The 24,075-nt window shown below is 43.2% G+C and overlaps 1 protein-coding gene across 2 annotated transcripts in view; it reads right to left on the bottom strand.

The window, feature by feature from the left end:
- The window catches only part of LOC133466046 (protein sidekick-2-like), a 127,068-nt gene extending 116,107 nt beyond the window's left edge, over positions 1–10,961 (bottom strand). For both annotated transcript variants that reach the window (XM_061749362.1, XM_061749361.1), the window contains exons 1-2: positions 8,514–10,961; positions 4,726–5,058 (exon numbers count right to left, since the gene is read on the bottom strand). In XM_061749362.1, the coding sequence (XP_061605346.1) occupies positions 4,726–4,927 (202 nt within the window). In that variant the 5' untranslated portion in view covers positions 4,928–5,058; positions 8,514–10,961. The remainder of the gene's footprint in view (positions 1–4,725; positions 5,059–8,513) is intronic.
- Positions 10,962–24,075: the final 13,114 nt, after the last annotated feature.

Below are 24,075 nucleotides of genomic sequence, written 5' to 3' on the forward strand. Positions count from 1 at the left end.
TGTCGCAGGTGCACGACGATAGAGACGCTTGGTTTTCGCCATACTAACTGCTTTTATTTGCTTGTTTTACATTTATGGAATGAGAAGTGTTTTTCATACACATATTCACTGAAATGATGACTTTACGTAGGAGGTTCCCATGTGTAGATTAGCTTTAATATTGCGCAGAGACCAAGTTTACAATATAAGGTAAGAAGCCACACTTGACTTGATCTCAGAAACTGCTGAAGTACTTCAGTGCTGCTGATTTGGTTAGCAACAGATTGCGAATGGGCTCAGCAGTTAGCTCTTTAGTGTCCTTGTGTGAGCGATGTGAATAAATTGCCACAGGCCTTTTTTCTGACAGGAAAGCGGATGCGTTTGTTCACAAGTGGAAGACGCACCGGCAACTAATTGTTGGGACAAACACTAACTTTGGACCGTTTTTTTGAGTGCAAAAGAACTTTTTCAACAAGATTTCCCAATCTTCAGTTCAGGTTTTGTGACTTACGACGATACCCACCAAATCTCCGTTAGCGTAGATTTGTTCAGAATTCCGTTCAAATTCTGATTAGGTGACTTCGCTCAGAACGGAACTCCATCATGAACTGAGAACCCCGATTGATTATGAGTAATCAAGTCTCCATTTCCCACCATCGGACCCGCTACCCGCGTGCCCTCACATCTTTGAGCTGGCACGTGCGCGGGTGGCAGTGTGGCCCGAAAGAAATTTTCACAATGGCCTGCTGCGAGGTGCTTAAGGCCAGACAAACGCGGTGGACTCTGTCGGGTGTCCTCTCGTGCGTCGATGCAGGCAGCAGCGTCAAGCGCAGTAGGAAGCTGCTCGAAAACAAGCACACGCCACCTCAGGCTCCCCGAGGGAGGGCGGCGGCATCCCCGTGCCTAGATTTTGACATCCTCCGCTCCACAGGAAGGCTGTATCGCTAACTTGATGCACCGGCGTTTTGCATTTGCAAACATACATTCCCCATGAGGAGGAGATCTGCGCCCCACTTAAGCAGACAAGATCTCTGTGACGGTGAGACAGAATAGCGAGCGTTTCTTCACCAAAGTCGTGACTGTGTGAGCACAGAGGGAATCGTTCGACGAGGAAGGACTAGAAAGACAGGCGAATGGCAGGAGGGCATGCGGGTGAACTGAAAGGATGCGAAAGAGGTCTGTTTATGGGGGAGAAGGTAAAAACCCTGGGAAGTAGCCCAGAGGCACTCAGCAGTTCCTCTACTGACTCACTGGCGTGTTACCTTTAAAAAAAAGAAAAGAGGAAAGGATGGTAATAACGGCAAGAGGAACTGTGTCCTGAATATTAAGAGACGCCTGAGACTCCTTTCAGATAAGGTTGGGAGCACTTTGAAGCAATGCAACCTGCTCGAAGACAAACAAGCAAAGGGATTATGCTGCTTTTAGCACTTTGGTGCACTGAGGATGGCACAGGGAAGATGAGGGGAGGGCACAGACAAGCCGCCTCTTGTATGAATTAACTAATAATGTGTGTTCTGGCTATCCAATGAATGCAATGCATGTCTGTCTTGTTGGTGCTGGAGAATTAAAATCATCGCATCGAAAAGGAATGTACTGTCGAACGTCCAAAGTCGAATGGGATTTGTTCCATGATGTGGATTTCAGAACAAAATTGCCCATTGAGGTCAATTATATTCAGAATAGTTAAGCAAGGTACACGCACACATACCAACAATTGGGCCCAATTACATCAATTTCACCGCCCGCATCGGCCCGTCGAATGTCGGTGACGGATTATCCTGATCGATTACACTATGGTGTGCTATGTGTTACGTAGGCTTCACACGAGCAGGATTTTTGGGGCCGATCACCGATCAGCGACTTTAAAAAAATAAACCGATCACCGACTCGACCACAAGATGGAGCACTGTGTCTATTTAAATGAACTGTTCATTTACTCTATATACTTGTGCACTTAATTGCTCAAAACATTATATTTCCACTAAATAATGGATCTTTGTTCCTCTATTGATGCCAGTGAGGCATAGTGACAAATGAATGGTCTTCTATTAGATGGCAGGAAGTACATACAGTAATTAATGCATCCACTTTTTGTGACATTTTTGTTTTGTTTTGCAATTGTAAAATATGTTGCTTGGTTCCATAGAGATTGGAAATCACTGCTCTAGTCAGATCGTGTATTCTAATGACAGAAATAATTGGTGCTAACTTCCATCCATCCATTTTCTTTACTTTATTGTAATTAACTGACTTTAGAGCACGATTCAACAGAACGGCGGCATGTTTACGTGCAACCGATAGTGGTAGCACTAGCTTGCTAGGCTACATAAAGTTTTGTTACCTGCTTGCGAGCCGTATCGTATTAAAAGTACGTGAAGATACCTCAAGCAAGCCTTAAACGAACGTCCTCTCCTGTCCTGCGCACCGGTAAACACCAAAACACGTTTTCCCCCCATTTTTTCCTTATAATACAGTCGGCGCGATCCACTCTTGTTAACGTCGCCACGGTAACGAGTGTATCCGGTCGCATTTGAGTTGACAAGATAAAGCCCAACGATCGTAAAAAACAGGATGCGGTGGTATCGGAATACAAGATTTGATTGCAGTAGTCTGATCCGGGCATTACGTGTTGCCTGTCCCACACCGCCGACATTTGTGTTTTTAATTTCATTGGCCGTCAGATATTTGCAGTACGTCAAAAGACACGCGCACAAGGCAAAATAAACTAGCTTTTGGATTCAAATATACTGTGCGCGATGGCGACGCGGAGTCAATGTCTTTTGCGGAGCGATCTGCGAATTATGACATTAAAGCCGATCAGCATAAAATGCTAATTATCGGCCGATACCGATCAGGCCGATAAAATCGGTGTAAAGTCCAGTGTTAAGAGTTATTTTTTCTTAACGCATCTGCTAAAAAAATGATCGGGCTGACAATCGTAAATGTTCAACATGTTTGCAAATCCTTGTCTGTGTGGTTTCGGGCTCCACATTGGTGATGCGAAAGCCAATCAGGAAGGGACCTGAAGCTCACGATTTTGCCAGACACAAATTGAGGAGCAATCAGTTGACATGTTTGTGTAATGTGTCGATTGAGTCAATCATCACAATAAAAATCATAAGGAAAAGACTTAGCGACCGTAATGTAGTCACCAGATAAGCTAACAATTAGCCGAGCTTCTTCAACTAGAGCACTTCTCTTCTTCTGTGAATCTTCTGGCAGTCTGAATGCCCTGTGGCTCCGTGTTGCCTCTCACAGGTCAGTCTTGATACTACACCTGACATGTGGTTTCGGGTAAGGAGACTAGCAATGAATTGTCAGTGGAGATATCCGACAGAGCCTGACCGTGAATAGCAAAAATCTGTGAAAAATCTGATCTCCCTAATAATTGCCATTAGAAAATATCCGCAAATAGGTTCATTTGTGAATGCCAGACTGCAAATATGCCAGAATCCACTGCAGTAAAACGTTAAGTTGTGTGGAGTCTGTCACGTTTTAAGAATTTGTTAAAAATCGCTAAGTTATTGCGCGTATGCTGCTTCACTTACAGGTTAAAAACTATCTTAAAACCTTTGTTAATTGTACAGACCATGTATATTCTAAGTAGTATGTAGTATACTATGAGTATAGTTCTCACATGATACGCTGACATGAAAAGGAACATTTTAAAACATTTAATAACATTTAAAAAAAAGATTCCCACAAAATTGGTGTTTAATTCCAAATTTGCAAGCATTGAGGGTCCACTGTACATCCAAACATGCTTAAACGCGTAGCCTCAACAAACTTACCTTCACATAATGAACATTTGATTGTGTTTAACCTTTATTTTACCACTCATTGAGTTTTTTACCATGACACGAGTGACCGAAATGACCCGGCCGGCCGTCCATTTTATATCTCATTACCTCTCAGTGCTCACAACGCACGGCTTACTGTGTATTAGAGCAGGTTCCTGTTCCACATCAACAAATACAGCCCACGTGTGCTGTACATGTACTCATTCATTCTGCAACGCCTGCATTAAAGAACGGTCATTAGGCAAAACGTAATATACTTTTCAAATAATAACCCTGCTTCATTCCCCCATCGTCGTGCTGGCTCAATATTATGACCGCTTCCGCGAGGCCATTAAGGTGGCCTCTGGGCAGAAAGCGAGGCTCCATCTACAATCAGAGCGACAGTTTATTGAGCTTTCGCACTGAGAAACGGCTTTCTGGGCTTTATAGATCTCACTTTGACCAAAACAATATTATTTGAGGCAATGAAGAAATAGTAAAACAGCTTGCAAGCATTTCTTTTTTTTCTTTTTTTTCATTTGAGCAAGATGCATGTATGTATATACACAGTCACTGGCCACTTCATTAGGTACACCACCTACTCAAATTAGCCTTTAAATGTGACTTTAGCGCAATAATTCAGTTATGAAAGGGATTTATCGGCGATGGTCATTCTGTCACATATTCAAATATTTGCGCTCATGTTTAGTGGCATGGCAGGTGCAAAATATTAGGAACACCACTACCTCATTCGTCAAAAGACCCCTTTTTGATACCCGTCTGCTATGTGTAAAGGGACGAATTGCGCTCAATCCCACCTCATTTGATTGGGCATGTGTACCTAATGTTATGGCCAGTGACTATTGCGAGTCTTTCACTCGACTTCACGGGCACAAAATCATTCGGAACTTCATTGGAATCCTGCGAGACAACACTTTCCCTTGGAATGGTGAGTTGCGCATCTTACCTTGAGCCCGGGCGCAGAAGCACGTCGCCGAGAGCAGAATCCAACAGGAGACCCACATCTTCCTGACCCGTCCAGACGCAGCCATGGTCCGGCGCCGCCGCCGCCGCTGCTGCTGCTGCTGCTGCTGCTGCTGATGCTGCGGCTGCACCGCCGCCGTCGAGCTCCCGGAGCGCTTCTTTCCGCGTCCCCACGCGGGGAACATGTTGCTCTGGGGCGGCCCACGCACGCACCCTAACCCCCCCGGGAGAGAGACGAGCGTCCTGGCTGCTGCTTTCGCCTTGTGTCGCTCGACGATGCTTTGCTGCTGCCTTGCTGCTCTTGTGCGTCAGACTGCTGATGAGGGAGAGAGACACCGGGCGCGCGCGCACGCGCACGCAAGGTTCCATCAGAGTCCGGCAGCGTGAAGTGAATCTGAATTTTCAAACACACGCTGGCTGACCACTACAGCATGATTAAGTTCTTTCAAGTTATGATTCCCAACCAGTAAGCCGAGAGAATTCATTGGTCTGGAAATTATTATTATTTATCGCTGTTCATCTATCAATGCCAGCAACGTATAGTGACAGGCAATTCCAATCTCTTCCAGGGGATGGCAGAAGGTGCAATTAACCCGTGTTTCCACCTGTTGCCATTCAGACAACGAAATAAGTCACGCATTTTGATTAAACGGGGCCAGATTTGACAAAATTGAGCACTCGTTCTTTCAGTGCCATTTGAGTTTCATGGTGTTCCGTGAGGTTTTTCTCATGGCAAATATGCGCCTAAAGGTTGGGAACCCGATTTAAAGGAGTCACCGTCAAACGAACTACTCCTTAAGTCATTCAATTGTGCTTTTAAGTGCTTATTTCCAACTTTAGGTTAAGATAAACGACTTCCTTTAAATTTCCCTGTGCACAGAATGCATCATCATGCACTTAAATGCACTAAAAGTGCCTTTTGTTATAGTTTCATAGCCCCAGAAGCTCTGTACGCTACTGCCACCGTGCGGCATACAGAGGTATTCATTCCCCTCTTTCTGTTTGCTTGCTGTGATTGAGTTTTAGCCTGGATTTGAAGTTAAAAAAAAAAAAAAAAAAATACTCAATGAAGAAGTAAGTCCTCACAAACATTTTAAACGCCTTCAAGGATTAAACAATGATTGTGTGCGGCGGTGAAAGCTCTGCTGTATTTGCATAGAGGATCCCGGAGTAATGCCCGTCACTGCCAATGATGATTAAACAAGCAGGAAATAGACTCAATTCAAAAGAGCCCGTCGGAATCCAAAAAGATGGAGGGAATAACCTTTGCGTTTAAAATGTGTATGTTTTTCAATCGGGCAAGCACGCTGCACTCGTGGTTGCCACATCTGCCGAGCACTAACAGGCAAAAAAAAAAACGTGTCTGCACATTCTTTTGCCAATTAAGTCCAAACTAATGACTAATCAGTTAAGCCAGTGATTCTTAAAAGTGTGGTTCGAGTACCACGGGTGGGGCGTTGGCACCCTCTTGTGGTACACGAATGAATCAGTGCCCAAGTACAGTTCAGCTGTATTTAACTTTTGAGTTCAACACAAGTGAAACAGAAAATATGCCTGAATGTTTTAGAATGAGTTGAGAACTCAAATATCGGAAAACGGAATCTGTCGGTCTCTTACCAAGCACATGTCTGAATGTTTACTCATTTAAGCAAAGAAATATTGGCTTGTTAGCGTTGTCAGCATTGTTAATATTGGCAACCGTATGTTAGCATTGTCAGCTAGCTGCCGACTCGCATCTTTCAAACAAACACAAAGCGTCTGTCCATCTCTTACCAAAAAGTCTAAAAGTTTTCTCATTAGATAAGCATTCAAATATTGGCATGGTAGCATTGTTAGTGAGCTGCCAACTAGCGGCTAAACAGCTAACCGACAAACGAGCTGTATCTATCTTTTAGCAATAAGTTGGCACGTTTAGCATTCAAATGTTGGCAATTGTATGCTAGCATTATCAAACACTCAGGCATCGGGATCTTTTTACATGACTCATTTTGAAAGCGGAACCCTCAATATACAGTTAAAAATGGACTGACAGATGAGCCGTTGATCTAATCTACTGCAGGTCTGTAGAAAAAGGTCACAAATCTGGGCCGGGGTTCACCTATTGAAGACACCTGCCGTAGGCTGAAAACACAAGCGGGCATACCGGCTGTAATATCCGCTTTGTCGCCCCTTTGAACTCACTGAAAAATACACGGAGGGCAGAGGACATGCGCTTCCAAGCGACATGATTCCAGGCGCAAACACACACGCACACACAAAATCCATTATATTTACTTATTAAGGAACATCAGGGTCAGCCAGCATGCTACAATCTGCTGCTGTTCAAAGTGTAAACAGGTGCAAGCTCTGCTGGTCGGATCTCAGCTCTCACTGTCCTTCTTCCCATTTTCCTTGTAGTGCTTTATTGTCTCATTACTTCTAGTGGCTGGTGTCACCCAAATGTTGCGTCCGTTCGCCACCCAGAGCGCCACCCACCCCCCCTTCCCAGTAATGATGTGCTGATTATAAGACTCTCGGGCCGGCAGATTGCTCTCCAGCCTCGTTGGTGTGCTGTGGAAAATTGGCGCCGTCTTGGAGGATTCGCCGCTGCCGCCGCCGCCGCCTCCCGCTGTGCATATCAGGCAGGTTGACATTAGCGGGCTGCCGGGGGACGACGCCCTGGGGGCCGCTGGGGGCAGGTGTTCTGTCTCTGTGAGCGTTGTACTCCAGTGGAAACAGAGGTTGGGTGATGGGGAAGGGGGGGGGGGGGGGGGGAAACGTATTGCTGGTCTTGTCATGACAAGCTGAACAGATCTGGTATTAATATGTATCTGTATCTGTGAATGCCCGCTGCTTCACGAGTGAGAGCGAGCGCATCGTCCTATCGTTCTTTAAAGGAGACATGCATTTCTTTCACAATTGAAAACAGTTCCCAGATGTTTTAACAAAATGTCTGTACGCCAACAATTGCAAACTATTTCCTGTTGCTGATATTGGCCTGTTTGAGAGGAGGCCGGCGCTGCTCATGCACGTGGTTGACCGAAGACCCCGCTCCATGTATTACTGGGCCAATGGTGAGTCAGGCTTTGGCTCCGATGACGACTGGGAGCAGAGCTCGGGTGTTGTGACTAAGCAAGCGGCTTCTATTTGCGGGGGCAGAGCCCAGAGAGTGGGGAAAAAAAGCAAGCTTGTGTATGTTGTAGGGATTGCACGACGAAAGAACTATTTCTTTTCACCATTATGCTAATTGTAGGTAGGTTAATTGAGGACTCTAAATTGCCCGTAGGTGTGACTGTGAGTGCGAATGGTTTTTTTTTGTTGATATGTGCCCTGCGATCGGCTGGCAACCAGTTCAGGGTGTACCCCGCCTCCTGCCCGATGATAGCTGGGATGGGCTCCAGCACTCCCGCGACCCGATTGAGGAGAAGCGGCTCCGAAAATGGACGGATGGACGGATGGATGCTAATTGTAGATGTTGTCAATTGTGTGAATCCTGCACATTTGTAAGATGTGACATCATAGGCATACTCAGCAAATGAGGATTTGAAACAAACACGTGATAAGCGGTTAGTCGACGTCAAGCGTTAAGACATCGATGCCGAGATATATAGTCGATGTGTCGACTCGTCAGTCCAAAACTCTAATACTTCAACTTCACTAAACATAAATGCACCGCTGTCACCGCATCGACAACTTCACCCAAGCAATCAAGTACGTGCCGATAGTCAGAAGCTAACGAAGTCAGCTAAAGCTACTCTGAGCATCCAACAAAATAAATGAAACTCTGTTTACCTTTTGGCGTCGCACCCTTGAGGATGTGGGTGTTTCTGCAAGATAGTGCCACGACATGATCGCGTTTCTCGTCCGGTGGTCGGATCTCAAGACTAAACGGTGACTTGAAAGTGGCTCTGGATCTTTGTCTGGGGAAATTGATCATGTCTTGGGCAGAGAAAGTTGCTGTGGGGGCGGTTATTCTGTAAATTGACACATTTTCAGAAATAGGCAGCAAACACATTCACTTTGTTATTCAATTGCACATTTGATGGGTGGCAGGCAGGCAAGTTTTTGTATGAAAACACGAAGAATACATTTACTGTAATATGCTCCCTTCCATTAAATGGTAGACACTCTTTGTATTCCAAAGCTGCCTTTAATGTCAATGCAAATGTATAAAGTTGAATTCAGGGAGAAGCAGTCGGTGGAAATGCGACAAAATCGGTGCTGTGGAGCTGGGGAACATGCATCGTGCCCTTTCACAAGCCGCCACATTTGCATCAGCTCCACGGATTTGATTGAAATGAGTTTCATTTGAGAGGCGCCTCACTTGTGTATGCAGAGTCTGCTTGAGTGAAAGCAAACAATAAGGACAGGAGATGCACGCCATTTGTCACACGTGAGAGTACAACTGTAAGATAAAAAGCAGCCGGCCCTTTCGCTTGAGCTTCCCAGTTAATTGTCCACGCTCCTCTTGCTGACATTTGCACTGGCGCTGCCGTTGCGGCTCGCCTAATTGGATGCGCTCACCTCGGCTGCCTCTCTAGTTGCTACATCGGTCTTAACGCCTCATCGGCGGCGGCGGCGGCTTGCTCGCAGACCAAATCAGGTCCCTCCCGAGCAACAGATCAACTCGCAGGTCTTTGCTTGAGACAGTCGTAACTGCAAATGGAAACATGAAAAATACAACCAAACCGCTGCCAGAAGATGGAAAGATGAGACTCTGAAGAGAGTCACTAAAAAGGAAATTCCACACTGCAGAAACACACAGGATAGTAGTGGCCATCTTAACACAATTCGCCAAGCTTGATATACATCAAATCTACACTAAAGTGCACCGAACCTAGATACAGTAATGATATCCAATTTGAGACCTGCATCAAAGAAATTTGCCTTTGTAAAGATGGTATGGTTACATACATGAGAGGCATTGCTGCTTCACTATAAGAACTTCAAATCTGTCGAATTTCAAACAAAAATCACTTCTGCGATGTCCACACACAATTTTACACATGACAAAAAAGACCACCCAGGGTCAAAATAGGCGCAGTCATAAAATCTTTGTAAACATCATCCTGTATCATAACCCTTTAAACGACATATATTTGAACACAAATGGCCATGCAACACATGTAGACAGACAATACAGCAATACTGACAGGCATTTATTCTTTATCTTTTGCGAAAAATGACATATTACTGCAGCTTACTGAGTCAGTTGTAATACTCTTCTTCATGTATGTCCATATGTTTGCATTATACTGCCTCTAGGTGGCCAAGGTGCACACACTAGAAGGAACAGTACAATGGCCATTGAAATGAAGCAAAAAAAAAAAAGTGGCAAAAAACTGTTTACTCTTTACTTTCCAATTTATTAGGTCATTATTTTATTTTAATTTGTTTTTAAGATCCCACATTTGGCTATTTAGACCTCCATAGAGTGACTCTCTAACATGGTATAAAAGTGTCAATTTCATTTACAAAAACACCAGAAACACTCCCTCTGACAGCTACTTCTGTTTGACCCAGTTTTGCATCCGCTTTGTCGATATTTGGCTAAGACCACCCCATTTACTCTGATTGGTTGCCTCCGTGTGGAAGACCCACTTGTTAGTTTGATGCATCTTCCTATTGAATGTCATTAGCCTTTACAGCTGTACCTAATAAAGTATAGCACCCTATCCAATACCTGTGGGGTCTCTTGAGTTTCTGCTTCTTCTGATTAAAAAAAAAAACACGAACAATAATCATTTAAAAATATTAGGGCATCTTTTCCCTGGAGACAAGCCACTTAGGAATATTGCCTCGACTCACTGGCATAATTGGTTTCCTCCAGTCTCACTTTGATGTAAATAACATTAGCAATTTTCAAGTCATCTCGCATCGATCCGCCGGCCGCCGAGCGGTGCCCCCAAGAAAGCCGCTGCAAATTGAAAACCCTTAAAGCCGCAGACGCGCTGGCCAGGTTTCATTCAAAACGTCACCTGAAAGATGCAACGTTACGACGATTGATTGGGTGCTTTGCTGCGGGGCCATTTCGGCAACACGCCGAGTGCTATTCCGACACACGCGCATTAACCGAGATGGACAATACAAAGTCACGTAGGTGCATTTAGAGCTATACATTATGTGGCAAAGCAGCACTTCAGGGCCAATTTCTTTGTCTGTTTCGTCACCTTTCTTTTCATCAATCTAACACACGGCACTTGATGGAATGACATTTGTTTGCTGCTGGTTGTCTCTCTTCCTATTTTTTAGAACTCTCTTCCTATGTGACTTTGATTTCTTATGAAAATGTTATTTTGAAGGTGTTTTTTTTCCCCCACCCTCTCCCATTTGTCCCTCCTATCTCTCCAGCATTGAATCATTTAGGTAGGTGGCTGTGAACATTTGGAGTGCAAAATAGATTCAAAACAGTGAGGGTTGTGCTTGCAGATTTGTCAAGAATAATAATAATAAAAGGTGTCCAAACTCCCGCTTTAATAAAACATCTCTGACATTCTTTAGTCAAAATACACAAAGGATAACGAGTGAAAAGATACAATTAATATCAGCTTGTCACTCTGACTCAAATGCCAAGTACGGGTTTGATTTCCATGACGACCGGGCCCAAACGGCAAAACGAGCTGCTACTCAATGTTGCCAACGTAGACATGCTAAATGTACAGACTTCGCCGACCTCTTGAACAACTATTTTTTAAACGTGATGAGCAACAAATCTTGAGATCCTGAGTCTCGCTCAACTGAAGATGTTCACACTCACCGTCAAAGTGCAAAATGACGCAACGGCAAATTCACCTACTGTAACGTACCAGTGGTGCGGAAGTGCAGAATCACTCCCTCACAAGAGACAACTATTCGGACACAAACAATTAAAAAGTGACATTTCCATAATGTCCCCTCAAGAGAAATACACGCCTATCTTTCTCATCAGGAAAAATGTACCTGTAATTATCGAGACGCTGCAGTACCAACATGGACACTAAAGAGTTAACTACTGATCGCATTTAAACTCAGTCGCTAACCAAAATAGCAGCACCTACGGTCGCATATAAACCGTCTTTAGGAGAATTCAAAATGCACCAGCCTCACCACCTTTTGTAAACAAATTCCCCGCTCATTTATAAAGATGATCTTACATTATGTTGCAACGTTCGTTGTTTAGAATTGGGATGTGACCGCGTTCGCAATTAACCAATCACATTCAAACTCGTGTTAATTTGGAGTCAGCACACACCAGCCACCATTTCAGCCCTAAATGGTGTTCTTTTGGTGACGAGCATTGTTGTTTTGCACCAAACATACATTTTCGGAATAACAGCCAAAAGGTTCAGCTTTGCTTTCGCCAGACCAAACAAAATCTCCCAAACACGTGGGAAAATGTGTTGCAATGATCAAAATATGGATGAATGAGTGCATCGTGAACAATTCATGTGACAGTTCAGATAACAGTGAACGAAGCGGAAATAGGAACAGGAAAACGTGTTGGGGATCACATCCCGGATGGTTTTCGATTACCTTCTGAGAAAGGTCATCTTTGTCATCTGTAATGTAATTCTTTCAGAAGGTAATTAAAAGCTGTTTTGCCCATGCGGCGCAAAAATCATTTTGCCTCATTACTTTCCAACTTGGCAGCCTTTTGGCTGATCACACCGGCAGGCTAAATGTTGAGCCCATAAACCCCCCTGCGATCCTCCCTCCTTCACTCCCCTGCACAAAATGGAATATGATGGCATTAGAAAAAAAAAAAAAAGACCCTGGGCACGCTAAAGATTAGGTGGGATAAAAGGAGATATATAAGCCAGAGGATTCTTACAATTTCACGCCGGTTTTAACTTGCGAATTCCTTCCCTGCAGAAATCAGCCATGCCCGAGTCACCTTTGTGTAAGATGCTGTTGCAGCGTACCCTAAAAACCCTAAACAGAAAAGATGATGAAATCCTGTTCGGGGGCTGGGGGGAGGGTCGGCGGGGGTCTCTGTGGACTTCCTGCTGCTGTTGTTTTGGGTTACCCTTTGAGCGCCAGATTTAAAAAGCAAATGATTTCCCCCAAACTTCAAATCAAATAATATGCGACCCAGTTGCAAAAACTTACCATAAATACTCTTCATAGTTGAATGCAGTGCTCGTCGCTTGGGATATTGACTAAATTACCTTGATCGACTATGGCAAATTACTGATCGATTAAAAAAATAAAAAATCTTATTTTTAGTCAGATGAATGGTCACATACAAATTCAGGTTACCTTGCAGCTGTAAACCGAGGACCCCCTGTACGCCATTTTGAATTCTAAAACATTCGATGAATCGATTGTTACTCTATGGCTATCTGTAATTTTTAGCAAAACAACTGAAATGGTTGGCCGAGACTTTGTGGCTGTGCTACAAAGTGAATAATGAATAATGAATGAAACACTAACACTAAATAATACTATAGGATACAAATAAAGTGACTTCGTGGTCGCACATGTTGCACGTGCCAGAAAGCGCCGCTGTGTCGAGGTGCACAACGGCGTGCAATGAATGGAAATGAAGTGCAAAAGACTGCTCAGTTACCGCGGTGGTTTTTTTTATTTGATTGTTTTATATTTAAGTGTTTATTATATATTTACTGTGACAATCCTAAAACCGGTCGCACGAGACGTGTGCCAAAAAGTGAATAATAATGAATGAAACATTAACACACTAAATATAGTACTTGAATCAATATGAGGACTTCTTTTTTTTTTAGTAGCCAATGCCCTTTACATATATAACATCTAAGTAACTTCACCTTGGTCAACAAAAGCTGCTGTCAATTTAAATTTATGACAGTGGCTTGAAAAATAAATTACATGTCACTATAGGGGGAGCCCAGGAACAAAATGAAAAGAAAAAAAAAATAATCAGTTACTCCTGTTCTTATGGATACTGTTGCTTTAAGGTGTATTAAGGTGCACGCTGAATCACAATGCTGAGCGCTTGCAATCAGATCAATGGCTTTGAATGATTACACTGTAAGGCTGCCATTACGCTATATTAGTTGACTAAAAGTGCGCCAATTGAGTTGCCCGACTAACTTTGCGGTGTCAGTGTGATTTATGAGGTTTTTAGGGGAGTGGGCTGCAGTATAATGTAAATAAATGTGGTGGATGCGGAACAAGTTCAAGAAAAATCCCATAGCCAGAGCTTATCTTTTGATGAGCCCTTCGCTGAGGTTAAGCACAAAAGCGGTTCGAGTCCCAAAGATTTGTGAGCCTCTCGGGTCATGTTCTCGCAAACATTTTGCTTCAGAATTTTATGACATCAGGGGTATTGCAATTACATTGCAAAAGCTTGACTGTGCTCTTATTGTTGACATGATTACAAAATAAATTGGATGAGTGTAAAATGAGCTCTGTCAGGTCGGATCGGCCACACAGTGTTTTTCTGAAATGTACAACCGCAACGACTGGCATGTACTACTAATTAGTCATCGACAAACACATAATGTCTCGCTCGTTTGGTGATGACATTCTAATGACGGCCATGAGAAAAATTACACGCGGTCTGGTGAGCGACATTAAAATACGAGCGACGCGATCCTTCTTTGCCAATGGGGCTTGAAAAACGGACTCTTGTCAAAAATAAAAGGAGAATAGAGGAGCCATTAATGTTTTATTGACAGTATTTGTCAGGTTTTTTTCCCCCTCATAAAGTGACATATTGATTTTCATACGGCCACAGGAAAGTCGACTGTAAGGCACATGCGGCCATAACTTATTTACAGGAGCGTCGGTGCAGCAAGATAAAGGTTTTTAGTCTTCTGCATGCGACTCACGTCCGCCGCTATTTAACACCTGAGTGCCGAAGCCACACAAGGTTAACAAAGCAAGACATCATTTTCATTAGATAAGCCACTTGAGCTAATCACAGAGAGCTCTCGTGAAGTGATTATGTCAAAAACATAATGAGTGTCATTGTGACGTCAGACGGACGTGGAGGGCTTTGAAATTGCGGCAGCTGCAGGGACTTGGGTACTTTTGTCGTCAGGGGCGCACAGTCAGACCTTTTACCCGGCCACACTAACGTGGCTCCTGAATAAATTGGAGACAGCGCCAACAACAAGCAAGTCCACGAAACGCTAACGGCAAGAGCAGGCCCGCGGTCGTCTTTGTCACAACCGCGGGCCGAGCGGTCGGGAGATGAAGCGAGTCCGATCGTGTTCCGGCTTCACACATGCGGGATTTGTCCCCTCGGGCAAGTAACAGAACAAATTCTGATCTGATCCCTTCGTCAGGCTAATGTTAGGCGCACGCCCCAACCTGCGGGAAAACAGCCTGGAGGCTTCAGCTGCCTCGGAAGTCTGCGCCTGAGCCCTCATCTGTTCTATTTGATGCAACCATTTTGAGATTTTGGATCAATTACATGAAGGGATCACAGTTCAAGAAATAAATGTGTCATTTGACAAAATGTTCTTGATCAACTTTGGGGGGGGGTTGGGGGGGAAATGAACTAATTAATTATCAATTCATTGTTATATTAAATGCAGTCTGTGCAATTAAAGGTAACTGCTGTCTGACTTCATTTCAAACTGCACAAATGTACATAGTATCTTTGATACATGCCTTGTCGTCACATATTCTGCCTATTCTTCCTTCTTTTGTTCATATTCACATATATATGATGTACAGTTCTGTACAGTATAATATTTCAGTGACGTGTTTTTTTTACTGGTGTATAGTTGTCACTGCACTTCAGATTGTTGGTGTACATTTCCTTCTCGACTGCTTACAAATGCGTGAACACTGCTGACTTCTTGCTGCCTTTGTTCACACTCAAACTGAATGATATTATATATTGTATGCAGCATGGTGATATTGCTACATGGTGTGCTACAGCTTTTGCTACATTCAACTCTGCTGACTATTTATTCCAGCTGCTCGTCGCATTCGCTTTTTCACATTTAATAATTGTTTATCCACACAAACAGTTTTCTGTTCAACTGCCAACGTTTAGTATTTTAGTCTTCGTGTTAAGTGACCACATGTGCTCATTCTGCTTAGTCTCATGTAAAGTGTAAAGTGTAAAGTGGCGGACATTTGCCTTAAACTTAGGTGATAGTAATCCATCCCTACTTAACAGCTTGAAGTGGATTAGCAATTTGTTAACTTTTTTGTTGTTGTTGTTCTGAGATCTTTTTGACTCCAGAGCGGAGTGGTGTGCTGGAAAAGCAGAAAGCCTCTGCAAATCTTTCAGCGAGGTGTCAAGAGTCACTCTCTTTTTGCTGGTCGGCTTTAGTGTGGGTATCTTCACAAAAAGGCTTCACTGTATTTGCGTCTTTCTGACCAACTGGCTTCAAAAGGTGAAGGCCCACATCGAGCTCCCGAGCTGCTTCACCTCTGACCTCGTCTGCACAAAAAGCACTTTTGACAGGAACACGCTCATTGTGAAAGCCCTTCCATTGTGGCGAGGAAGGCTGGAATCGCCGCAGCGGCAGGAACAGGAGCTCAACCTGCCTGATATCGCAGAAGGCTAACAGGATGCGGGGGGCATCGCCATGGATGAAACGAGCGGAAAGGAGGGCACAGGCCAACTAATGGAAACCAGAAGTTGTGAGTCGAATGCGGATCCATTGTGGATCAGTGATGGTAAACTGATGTACATATGATGGCCCAAAGGCCTGCTCATCACACAGTGAAACTAGATTTCTACATTGAATTCATCCATTGATCCATCCAGTTTCTAGAGCACTTGCTCGTAGGGTCGCAGGTGATCTTGAGCACGGCCCAGATCACTTTGAGCAAGAGGCAGGGGAAATCTTGTTCTGGTTGCCAGCGGATTGCAGGCAAAGCGGTACACTCATTTGATGATGAGGAAATATTTTCTTCAATGGCGCGATGGACTGAATGTTCACAACTCTTCTTTTGAGGCCAGTGTCCTAATAAGCAGAGATTTTACCATAGCGTGGATCATTGCCAATTATTGTCTTTTGCAGACAGCACGACTCAATCAATAGTGCTGGCGCTGGTTAAGATAAGTAATGCACGGCTGAGCTGTAATCTCCCACACCACGGAAAGTCAGCTATGTGAACCACAACACCACCAGTGATCAGTAACCAGTGTCAATCAAAACAGAGCATTATTATCTTTGTAAATGCAGATTTTCCGATACGGTACAACTCTTGTATTGGATCTCATTAGATCACAGAAGCGGACCTAATATCGTGGCCCGTGATTATTCAAATTGGTCGGTCAGTTCGATGACAGTGAATCCATTCTGTCATTCAGCCAGAAATGACCCCACCGGAACTTTTTAAATTCCGGACTGTTTGTGCTCCGAGTCATTCCTCAGCCTTGTTGTTCCAATTTCCTGTTTCCAGCCATCTCCAATATTCTCTGTTCAAATGTCAAGTAGCAGCTGCTAGCGCCAGCCCACGCTCATAAATCTGAGCTAATTCTCCACCTATTTTCCGTGGTGTATAAATCTCCTCACTCACCGGAGCGCTGGTCCTTTTGATGAATGGGCGAGGGGACGGACCGGATGCCAAGCAAGCTCCAGTAGGCCACGTCGTTCACACACAAACAGCCACACAAATTCAGCGATGGCCTGTCTGCCGTTCCATTTATTTGGAACTTTTCAATAGCGCTGATACTGTAACGACTCAAATGATGTAACGACCCCGCTGACACAGAAACACTGCAGATTAGTGCAGATCTTGTTTCGTGTGTAATTTGTGTTTCTCATTTCAGCGAGCCAAAGTTCAAGTGGAATTACAATTTTCAAGGACTATATTGTGCACTCTGAGATAGGGTGGATAAACAGAAACAAATCTATATGAGAGGAATGTTCTGAACCCCATAACAATGTCTGATCAACACAAAGTCCTCGTTGGCGTATCAGACAGGAGAATTCAATAAGCTCAGCTGAGGTTCACAATAGCTAGCAAAAAAAAAACACACACTTTATAAAACACAAACCCAAATTATATATTTAACACTATGTTTACCATCTAGTCACAAGGTGAAGAGAATAGATTAGCGTGTGGAACGTGTAACATTGTACCAAAGATTGGATTCTTCAACTTATTAACGGTATTATTAAATGCATTTCATTGTATTGACCATAAGAATTGGGATAGAGCACAGAGGGGAAACCTTCACACTGGAGTCCAAGATGAGAAAAAAAAAAAAATCCTATCTTTGAAAAATAATTTGCAGGGTTTGTAACACAGTAACAATGCAAGTAAAACAAGTCAAGCCAGGAATCTTGGAATATCAGGTTCAGCCAATGAGGGGCCTGTTTGTAGTTAGTATCGTCATCCATCCATTTTTTGTTGTACTACTTATCCTTGTTAGGGTTGTGGGTGAGCTGGACCCTATGACTTCAGGTGAGAAGTCATAGGGTACAGCCTTGACTGGGCTCAAGCCAATCAAAAAAAAAAAAAGTAATTGACGCCCCCGTAAAAGTGTTCACAATTGCCAATATTAGTATTTTAAATCTTAAATATACCATAAACAATGATCTCAAAACACTATTGCCCTTAAAAATAATGAGGTGATTTCATAAAAATGGAATAGCCACTCAGTAGAGCAACAACATAGATGTGGTGAAGACGCTCCGTAACTCCCTTCACCAGCCCAAGCTAAACTTAACTTCTCCCCGACACAAAGATACGGCGGAGAATCATCACTTCAACATACTTCCTTGACACCAATTACTCCTTTCTGAGAAGCCAGGGCTTTGGCGCCATCTTGTCGTATCTTAGGGCGTTACAGAAAGAGAACAAATTTACTTTGACGAGACAAGTGAATAGCTAAGGGGAACAAAAATTGGCGGATTTGTGATTCGCGAACCTTCACCGTGCGGTATTCGATTGATTCAGTGGTGGTATTTAACAACAGCACCTGATCATACAAGCCGATCTGACTCCTTATTCTGTTAATGAAGGCACCCGGCACGCAGACAAGGCTAGTTGGTTGCCATTACTGTGCTTCATAATAAGCAGTCTCAGGGACTGTGCTGCCACTAGCTAACAAACAGTTATCTTGCTCTTCATTACTAGCAGCTGCTCCAGTCGGCTCTCTTGATCTCCATGTCGACAGGCATTACCGAGTCTTTCCCGAGGCTCGACTGCTTGCGCACAAACCAATCATAATCGATCTCTTCAGCCTCGACGCCAAAGCACGGCGGCGGTGCCAGAGACACGCGGCGAGGTTGTCAAGCGCCAGAAACACTCCTTCAAAGAGATGTCTCGATGACACGGTCCCGTGACGCACTCTGGGCATTTGCCCATCACTTAGAAGAGCGCATCAAAGTGACAGATGACATCAGTCGCTATATAAAGCGTGCCGTGGCACCTTTCCATCGCAGCTTTCAGAGTCAATTGCATGACAGGTGACGATGGAGTCTGTTTCGATCTGGCTAAAGGATAAAAGCAGCATCAGATAAAGGACGCAGCGTGACCTTTGCCACTTGAGGTGAACATACTGCTGCAGGGTCGGACAAATGAAGACGTTTCTTTGGTCCTTGACTGAAACTGACGATCAACTCATTAGTTTTGAGCCCAAATCGTTATCCATCCATTTTCCATAGCGCTTATCCGAGGCTTAGGGTCACCGAGAGTCTGACTTTGGGCGTGAGGTGGGGTACATTCTGGCCTGTTTGCAGGGCATATATAGTGGATATAAAAAGTCTACACACCCCTATTCAAACAGCAGGTTGGAGACCAAGATGAACCATTTCAAAACCTTTTCCACCCTTAATGTGGCCTGAAACCTGTACAACTCATTTGAAAAACAAAACAAACTCTTTTAAGGAGAACATTTGAAAATAAATGGACAATAACCTGGTTGCATAAATATGCAGGAGATTGTTGTTACATGTACTAAACACATTCATGTTGTTCATTGTTACTGCCATACCTAACATATTGTGTGGCGATATGAGCTAACACTTACAATGCTGGAAAAAGTTTGGAAATGTCTTATCTTGGTCTCATTTTTTCATATCACAAATACCTGGCATTTGAACAGAGGTGTGTAGGCTATTTTTTTTTATATCCACTGAATAGACAAAGAAACATTTATGTTCACATTCACACTGGACAATTTAGTCTTCAATTCACTTAATATGCAAGTTTTGGAATTCGGGAGGAAGTCATACCAAGCACAGGGAGAACATGTAAAATTCACACAGGAACAAGGCATTCAAATTGTGGTTTGTTGGATTTTAGTTCAATGCATCTGCCAAAGTTATTAATTTGGGATTTCATCACTGTTCCCATGGTTTCTGGTGGTACTGCTATGGTTGGTCCCAAGATTGAATGAACAGCACCGCAGCTGGTTGCAGCCAGACAGTGCACTCCATTTTCCCTCGCCTGCTTCAAGATAAAATAAAGCAACAATCAATCCACACAAGCCACCGAAAACTGAACAAAGTCTTGATGCCTCATGTCACAGGAACGTCCAGAGGGATGTTTTTATCAACACTTGAGATGGCACTCCAGAGATCTACATTGATGGCGTGTGCTCACATGTCTGTTCATCCAGACAGTCCAAGGCCAATATCGGGATAGCCAGCAAGCTGCTTGTTTACTTTCATGCAAGTGTCCCATGACACCGCCAAGGCCCGGCTGCACATGAATGACCGTCATCCAACAAGTTTAACAGGAACACTAGTGCTGCATGTTACAAAATAATATGTAAATGTTTATGTGACTAAATTAAAGACAGAAATATTAAAATTTCATGTTCAGCCTATAAGGAGCATGTTTGTGGCTGGTATCATCATCCATCCATGATCGATACCGCTTATCCTCATTAGGCTGGAGCCCATGATTTAGGGCGAGAGGCGCATTACAGGATTGCAGGGCACATAGCGTTTAGATTACACCTATGGACAATTTCTTCAATTAACCTAACATGTATGCTTTTGGAATGTGGGAGGAACTCGTAGTATCCGCAGAAAACCGATTGAACATGCACATTCTGCGCAGGAACGCCGGAGCCAAGATTCGAACCCCGAACCTGAGAACTGTGTTTGGCAGACCACTACAACATTGCGCTGCTACTTGTATCATTATTCGATACTAACTGTATGAGACAGTGGAAAAAAGCTAACGTGCTAATATACACATTGCAATTGTCTTTGGTACACATGGATGTTGAAATATTGCATTGTTGTGCCAACATGGCAACGTAGATATAAAATTTTGCGGTAGCTTGGAAGTCTGTGAAAATTATTTGCAATAAATAATTAAGTCGTCTCATTATGACTACATATGGGGACCAGCACATCAATAAAGCAAAAAGACTAAACCATTTACTTCTAGCAAACTTTATGTTTGGGCCAAAATGAAAAGCTCTGATTATGATTGTGACGTCGAACATAAATCTGACATACCTGCACGCCGACAGTAGTTCTTTGCCTAAATGGGTAAATATTTAAATTGACTTGAGTTTAGTTTCTTTCTATTTAACGGCTCATGAATGTTTAGGTTGAACCCTTCACAACATAATCAATTCCTATTGCATTTAGAGGTAGACATGGTAGTTATATTTAATTGCTGTTGGGTTTTATAATTATTATTATTATTATTACTATTATATATAGGTTCTTTGTAAAAATGAGTTCCCTGTAAAGGGGTCCATGAATCCAACAAGTTTGAGAGCCCTTGATATTGTATATCGAGTAGCACTGCTTGAAATGATATCACAGCATTTTATTGCAAAGCCCCCTGATCAATTGCATTTCTCACTCTTTATAACACTGTACACTGTACAGTTATAGCTAAATTGCTTCAAAACAAAGAGCAGAGTCTTAACAGGAAGACGCTAGCTTATCATAGAGGTCCAATTAAAGGCCTGATAGAAACAGAGCTTCACTGTTGTACTCTAGATATTTTAATTTCACACAATTTAGTTCACACATTCCAAATATTACTCCCTCTGATAAGCAACAATTTACACAGTCAACTCGGTTTTGAGTCCAGGGTTTGGAAACCCCGCCCCCTGTTTACCCTCTTTGAAATCATATCAGTTTTTATCCAATCAGATGTCAGACCCACAGTACGACATTGGAAGTAAACAACAATTTTGACCAATCCGATTTCGAGTAGGTCAAACCGGGAGGATATGAAGAGTGGCGTTTTAGTAGCTATAGCGGCCCGGCTAACCGAAGTGCCTATATGGCGGCCATGTTGGAGAGGTCGACGTTCCCATCAAAGGCAATGCATGGACACTGAAATTAAGTCGTAACTTGCTCATTTCTGAACCGATTTATTTTTTTTGTCAACACCAAAGCGTTTGCTATCAATACAGAACGTTTTTTTTTTTTTTTTTAAAGCCCAAAACATTTTTTTCCCCCTGCAAAAGGCTATTACCAGTTCCCTTGTTGACATTGTACAGCGTTGTGTGCAACCATCTGCAGCACATTGTGCCTACATGTGTGCTGTTTTGGTTTTCTTGCTGTCCACTCACATGGAATGCGACCTAGTTTAGCCTCGCCGTAGGCACGCAGCCTCAAAAAGGAGCTTGTCGTACCTACCTGTCATATCTGTGGGTGTGCCAGCTACATTCAAGGAGCTAAAGTTATACTAAACGTCTTCGCGTAGAATTATTAAAGGTTTAATTTTATTCAGTAGCCTGAAGCTGAAAGTTAAATATGAACTAGAAAGACCACTGGACATAAATAGGCTGGCAATATGAACAAAAGCCTTACTGTTGGACAATAGATGCAAAGATAAACTCAACCCAATAAACTGTTTATTGACGTTAGGTTTAAAATCCTTCCTATCCAATGAAGAGTTTATTAAATTCTTCTTTGGAGTTGCAGGGATTTTCCCCTGCAAATAATGGCCGGTTTTGGTGAGTTGAATGCATTTTATTTATTCTTCATTGCTTCCACTTGAAATTATACATAGTTAGGAATTCTGCCAATTGGGTTTTTATAGCATTACTTTATGAGGTATAACTGAGTTGAGTTAATGGTACCATAGGGGCCCGTATTTAGCATTATAATACTCTTAATATTGGATGAATCACTGTTATCAAGGGTTGGGCAATATGGCTTTTGAAATAAAAGCTCTTTTTTATTTATTTTATATTAAAGAAAAAGCATATTGGCATTATTTAACACAAGCCCCCCTCAGATATCAAACAAGCAAGTGTAAATAATATGTATTTATAATATAATATGTATATAAATAATATGCCCCTTTTGCCAAAACATTTATTTAAACACAATCCTTCATAAATTCCTATTTAAAATGTCCACCAATTGAACATTTTCAAATGAGCCGTCAAATCGCATGGCGCGGCTGCTCCAAAGGTCTGTGGACGAACGCCGCGCCCCCTCCAGTCTTGCACAGGTAAGGCAAAGCAATCTCGGCGAAATATTTACGGCCTGGAAGCACATACCTTGAGCTCAAAAGTTCCCGACCTGTCAATAATGTCAACGAATAAATTGGCACCAGATCTTTGGCAAAGTTTGGCACGAGTGAGTCTGTGATTGCCTTCCACCACCGGGCTCCTTTCTTGGCATATGGAAAACAATGGGCAATGTTGTCTGTGTCTTAACAGGAATCAATGCATTTTGGGGGGCAATTAGTCACGACAAGGGTCAGAAAAGCGGCTAAGTTTGCAACACTGAACTTCTCTGTTCACAGCCATGTTGTCAATTTAAGATGAACGACCGAGGCCCCTCAGAAATACATCTTGAGCAATTAACTCAAATCTACTGTTATCAACACAGCCAACATGGCTCGAAACCTGAAACCAAAATAAAACATCTCGACAGAATTTGACGCTGCAAGAGACACGAATAACATTAGTAAGATGGGCGCACCAACAAAAACCACGAGAGTACATATTAGACAACCATTAAGTTGGTGAAATTACAGGTGACAATGTTTTCGGTTTGACAGTTTCCTGCTAATGAACCCTAACCCAAAATTGACACAAGTTGTTTCACTTCCATGCAGCGAGACGCTTTGTCTTCCCTCTGTCACCCCACGAATTTGACAAACTACCTGCCAATTAGTCCTTGCTTCCCTCTCCGTTGATAGGAATGATGTAGAGGTGCGGGGCGCTGAAGCCGAGCCCTCGGGGAGGGACGGTCCGGGATGAAATACGACCGTCTCGTCGTTTCCAATGAAATGTGGGAGTCGCCTGTAACGCAGTGCGTCCCTCTTATATCACGCAGCCACACACCGCACATCTTCTCGCCGCGATCCAGTCAATCTCTCACTGTTTTATATTGTTTAAGCTCTATCGTTAAACTGTCATCGATTGTCTTGAGCTATCATCCCGAAGGAGGTTAAAGCAGAACGTCACAGATGTCATAGAAAGTGATGTGATTTTAATCATCCGACATGGGACTTCACGGGAACTTTTGTTCCTTAG

The sequence above is a fragment of the Phyllopteryx taeniolatus genome, chromosome 16 (genome assembly GCF_024500385.1).
Source record: "Phyllopteryx taeniolatus isolate TA_2022b chromosome 16, UOR_Ptae_1.2, whole genome shotgun sequence".
Taxonomy (NCBI): Eukaryota; Metazoa; Chordata; class Actinopteri; order Syngnathiformes; family Syngnathidae; genus Phyllopteryx; species Phyllopteryx taeniolatus.